Below are 4980 nucleotides of genomic sequence, written 5' to 3'. Positions count from 1 at the left end.
GAGCGCCGTGGCCGGGCCGCATCGCCCTGCCGCTCTGGGGCCGTGGCTGTCCTGCTCCTCTGCCGGCCTCGGGTGACAGTGCCGTGTCCCCGTGCCCCCAGCGCTCTGACCCGCGGCTGCTGGCCCAGTTCTTCCACGCCGATGAGCAGGTGACCCGGGTGGTGACGGAGATGAACTGCCTGGACGCGGAGATGGACCCGCAGCAGTACCTGGCACTGCTCAGCCAGCTGCACCTCAGCCAGGTACCCGGGGCAGCGTGGGGCCAGGGCAGGAGCGGGGGCCCCGGCCGTCCTGGCTGAACGGGCCAGCCCAGGGCTGCGGGAGGCAGTGGTGCCATGTCGCACTAGCCCAGGGCTGGGCCGTGCTGCAGCCTGACAGCGGTGCCCCTCGCCCAGGTGCGCCTGCTCACCGTGCTCCAGCGCATCATGGATGAGTGCATCCCCACGGCGCGGCACAGCCGCGACTACCACGCCAAGTTCCCGGAGGAGCTGCTGGCCGACGACCTGGGCAACCACCTGCTCTTTGCAGCTGAGGTCGGCCCAGACCGGGGGGGAGGGGAGGGGAGGGGAGGGGTGTCCAGTCCTGTCCTACGGCGAAGGGCTCGTTCTGGGGCTGCCTGCAACCTGTGACGCCTGGAAAAGCTGTCCCTCCCCCTGCATTGCACGGGCCTTGCCTGGGCAGGCCCCCGGCCAGCCCTGAATGAGTCCTTGTGCAGGGGTGCCCAGGGTGGGGGGCGCAGCCCCAGGCGGGTGCAGGGGGTCTGGGCTACACCCCGGGATCTGACCCGCCCCACGCTCTCCCTGCAGTGCCTGGTGGCTGGCACCTTCCTGGAGCTGGACGTGGCCGAGGGGCAGCACTTGCGTCCGCTGGCCAGGACCCTGCTGCGCAGCCTGGAGCTGGTGCGGGTGCTGCTGCGGGAACAGAGCCTGAGCCAGGCTGGGCCCTACCCAGAGTCCGTGCAGGCTGCACTGGTCCGGTTTGATGTGCTCTTTGCCGAGTTTGAACTGAGGTAGGCACAGCTCTGGGGGGCTCCTCCACCCCGGCCTGGGTCCCAGCCTCCTCTTGCAGCCCAGGGCACCTGGACACCTCCTGTGGTGCTGGGGATCCCGACAGGGAGGCTCAGGCAGGGCGGGGGGCATTGCTCCCAGGTCATGGGCTCTGGGGCAGGCAAGCTGGGCATCACGGGGCCTGTTCCCTTCAGCTACGTGTCCTCACTGGTCACGGTGAAGTCGCCAGAGGAACTCTACAAGCAGCAGGAGATCGTCGTGCTTTTCTGCGAGACGGTGCAGAGGTGAGAGGCCACAGTCCAGGCAACAGCTCTGGCTCTGGATGGCTGCAGGGCAGGGGTCCCGGGCAGGAGAGCAGAGTGCAGCGCTGGCCCCTGTGCCCAGCAGCTCTTTGCACCCCCACGGTGCCCCCTCCCCCAGACAACTAAGGCCCCCTAACCTCCTGCAGGGCCCTGAGACTCGGGTACCTGACGCAGGAGATGATTGATCAGTACGAGCCGCTGCTGATGTTCACCATTCCCCGCCTGGCCATCATCAGGTGGGCCCAGGGCAGGGCTGGTGGGGGAGGGCGTGCGGGGGCAGCCTGGCAGGCACCTGGCTTGGTCCACTGGACTCCGGGGGGCTGAGGGGGCAGGGAGCTCTTGGGCTCAGGCCACCATTTGAGCTACTGCCCCGTCACTCCCTGCCTGCAGCGGGCTCCTGATCTACCCCGAGGGGCCACTCAGCCTGGAGCGGCAGCCCGAGGAGATGTCCAGGGTCTTCAGCCCCTTCTACGTCCTGTTGAGAAAGATCAGGTGGGTGAGGCGGGGGCACAGGGCTCCAGGTTCGTGCAGAGCAATGTGCTGCTGGGCAGAGCGGTGGGACCCTCTGCAGAGCCCGGGGCCCTCACACCTGCCTTGGCCCCTTCAGGGACCTGCTGCGGGTGCTGTCTGCTGAGGAGCTGTCCCTGCTGGAGAGAAGCCTGTGCGCCGCGCAACTGGAGGAGCCCCGCGCTGCTGCTCTGCCTCAGCCCCAGCCCCTGCCCCCACCACCTGGCCCTGCTCCCCCGCAGGCTGCCGGGGGCCCTGGCACCGCATTGGGGTGCTGGGCGAGGCCAGGGGCAGGCTGCAATGTGGGTGTCCCAGGGGGGCCAGCGCTTGGGGGCACGGAGCGGGGCCTGCCTCACCTCCACAGGCCTCCTCCGAGTGCCTGTCCTGGTAACCTGACTACCACCTGTGACACCCCAGCACTGCTGGTCCCTGCCCCAGCCATGCCCAGCACAGGCTGGGATGCCCAGGAACCGCAGCCCCAGCTCCTGCCCGTGGCCTTTGGCCAGGCACCCAGGGCAGAGCAGTGCTGGGGACCCCATACCCACTCCCCGGCTGAGGGGACCAACCTGGGCCAGACCCCAGCTCTTCCTCCATTGCCATGCAGTGACCGAGGCCCTGGTGCCTGCAGTGGGTAGGTGGCCACAGGCAATAGGTGGGCAGCTGCTCCTGGGCAGCTTCCCCTGGGGGACCGGCACCAGAGTGTCTGAACTGCCTGATCCTTGGGGGCTGCTCCAGGTTGGATTGTGCTCCAGGGCCAGGCCCTTTACCTCTCTCCTCCACACAGGCCCCCAGGCAGCAAGCATGTCTGCGTACCTCCTGGCACAGTGCCGCACACCCGGCGGGCAGAGCTCCGATCCCGCTACAGCAGCACCTGGGACATGATCCACACGCTCTTCGTCTGCATCTCAGGTAAGTGCTGGGCACAGACACTGGGCTCTCCCAGCATGGGACCAGACTGCCCGCTGCGGGTGAGGGCTTGGGGACCTGCCGAGCCTGGGAGCTTGTGGCTCTGCAGCCCCCGCTGCGCCGCAGGCCTGCCTGCCAGCCCCGCCGGACGCTGCACTCTTCCCGCAGGGGTGGCCGACCAGCTGCAGACCAACTTTGCCAGCGACCTGCGGAGCATCCTTAGGACCGTGTTCGCCATTGTGATGTCCCAGCCTGAGGTGCCAGGCGCCGGCTGTGAGTGTCTGCTCTGTGCGGGTGGCCGGGCCAAGCAGGGATTCTTGCAGCTGGCCCTAGGCTGGATCCCAGCACTTGATGCTGCAGCCCGGTCCCTGTGCCTGGGTAGGGGCAGGGCCTGCCCTGGGGTCACCTTTCAGTGCAGGCGGGGCTGGCACCTGGGGTCCCTGCAAGCTGCCCTGCGGGATGAGAACCTTCTGTGCCCTGGCGCTACCAGGGCCCGGGTAGGGTCTCAGTACCCAAGCAGGGACAGGGTGGCAGGAAGCAGCCCCCGGAGTGGCCTGAGGTGGGGTGCAGAGTGAGCCTGCATGGTGCTAACACCCCCTCCGCCCCCAGCCATGGACAAGGAAGGTGACATGTGCCTGGCAGAGACTGGCCCCCGCATACCCAAGTGCGCCCTGTGCTCCACCAGCCACGAGGGAACAGGTGAGAGGGGCAGGGCACCGCTGGAAAGCCCCTGTGCTTGCCTTGGGGCCACCCCTCCCTGCCCCCGGCTCGGCTGGTCCGAGCGGCTTTGGGGATCATCGCGCATCGCGCCCCTCCAGCACACCCAAGTGACCCGGCCAAGCAGGGGGCATGTGCAGCTGGGTCCTAGCTCAGGGCCACTCCTCCGCCTGGTTCCTCATGGTGCCCGTCCTTCCCCAGGCACCACCAGGCTGCCGCGGTGGGTGCCAGACAGCACCTGCAGCCAGTGCTCTGCCTGCCACGCGCCCTTCACCCTGCTGCGCCGGCGGCACCACTGCCGCAACTGCGGGAAGGTAGGAGCCCAGGGCACCGCGACTGGACAGGGCCCACTCCCTCCTGCGAGGGCAGAGGGGCCCGCAGGGCCGTGCCGGTGGGAGGGGCGGCGCTGGGCACTTGTGGGACGATGCCGGGCTACCAGGCACTGCTTACCTCTGCCTCCCTTGGCAGATCTTCTGCGCCCGCTGCTCCCTGCACACGGCGCCGCTCCCGCACTATGGACAGCCGAAGCCGGTGCGCGTCTGCACCCACTGCTACACCATGCACCTGTCGCCCACCACCCGACCCTGCCACCCGTAGCCACGTGCCCCCCACCACGGGAGCCCACCAGGCTGCCCCACCACTGGCAGCCTGACCCTGCTTGGGCCCTGGGTGCGCCAGACCTGCTGCAGCGCCGTGGGCTCTGGGGCCCCAGCTCAGACCCATGTTCACCACTAAAGCCCCAGGGAGGCAGCAGCTGTGCTCGAGGCATCCCCGGGCCCGCGTGGCGCTGGAGGGCCTCGCAACCTGGTGCTGGCGCTGGGGACGCTGGCTGGGCTCCAGCACCGAGCCTAGACGCCTGGAGGCCCCGGTGCACTTCTGTTCTTGGCCCCATTCGCCAGAGACAACGATGATAATAATAATCAGATAACGGAAAAAACCTTATCACTTCCGAGCCCCCTTTCTGCCCTTGCCCAGACAGCCGCCCGGTTCACCCGAGTCCGGCCCTGCCAGGCTCCCACCTCCGACCGCTCCGGGCCTGCGGCTCCGCTTGTGCTGCTTCCCCGCGCGGTGCCGGGCCGGCCAGAGGCTGCGGCGGAGGGGCATCCCGCGGGGCCTGGCTGCGCGCGCAGGGACGCGGCGCCCGCGCTGGGGGCTGGAGAGAAGCCGCCCTCCCCCCGGGCACTTGCCAAGCTGCCGGCGGCGCGGGGCCGTGACAGGGCTGAGTCAAGCGGCGACCCCCGAGCCCGGCGGACACCGCCCCGACACCTCGCGCTGCTGCCCCCGGGGCCGGGCCGGGGCAGCACCGGGAGTCCCCGCGGGAGGGCGCCGTGGCGTCGAGCTCGGCCCGGGCGCGGGGGGCGTGCACTGCACGGAGGCGTGGTCTATCGGGAGGCGGCGGGACGCCAGAGAAGGGCGGGGCCTGACAGCCGGACCCGCCCCCTGCTCGGATTCAAATTTGAAGCCCGGCTCTTTCCCGCCCGAAGTTGTTGTCAAGGGGCGGTGACGACCCGCGGCCCCGGCCAATCGCGGCGCGGCTCGGC

The 4980-nt window shown here is 69.6% G+C and overlaps 1 protein-coding gene across 1 annotated transcript in view; it reads left to right on the top strand.

The window, feature by feature from the left end:
* LOC109309883 (lateral signaling target protein 2 homolog) overlaps nt 1–4472 on the top strand; it is a 5654-nt gene extending 1182 nt beyond the window's left edge. Inside the window, exons 2-13 of the mRNA XM_019534758.1 lie at nt 4–242; nt 396–533; nt 807–1009; nt 1202–1291; nt 1456–1545; nt 1700–1801; nt 1917–2447; nt 2601–2725; nt 2891–2995; nt 3332–3421; nt 3641–3753; nt 3908–4472. Of these exons, the coding sequence (XP_019390303.1) occupies nt 4–242; nt 396–533; nt 807–1009; nt 1202–1291; nt 1456–1545; nt 1700–1801; nt 1917–2447; nt 2601–2725; nt 2891–2995; nt 3332–3421; nt 3641–3753; nt 3908–4036 (1955 nt within the window). The 3' untranslated portion in view covers nt 4037–4472. The remainder of the gene's footprint in view (nt 1–3; nt 243–395; nt 534–806; nt 1010–1201; nt 1292–1455; nt 1546–1699; nt 1802–1916; nt 2448–2600; nt 2726–2890; nt 2996–3331; nt 3422–3640; nt 3754–3907) is intronic.
* Nucleotides 4473–4980: the final 508 nt, after the last annotated feature.

This window comes from Crocodylus porosus, unplaced genomic scaffold, assembly GCF_001723895.1.
Source record: "Crocodylus porosus isolate Cpor-Errol unplaced genomic scaffold, CroPor_comp1, whole genome shotgun sequence".
In the NCBI taxonomy this organism is placed as follows: Eukaryota; Metazoa; Chordata; order Crocodylia; family Crocodylidae; genus Crocodylus; species Crocodylus porosus.
The sequence above is the reverse complement of the archived record's forward strand: the minus strand, read 5'-3'. Positions and strand labels throughout refer to the sequence as shown.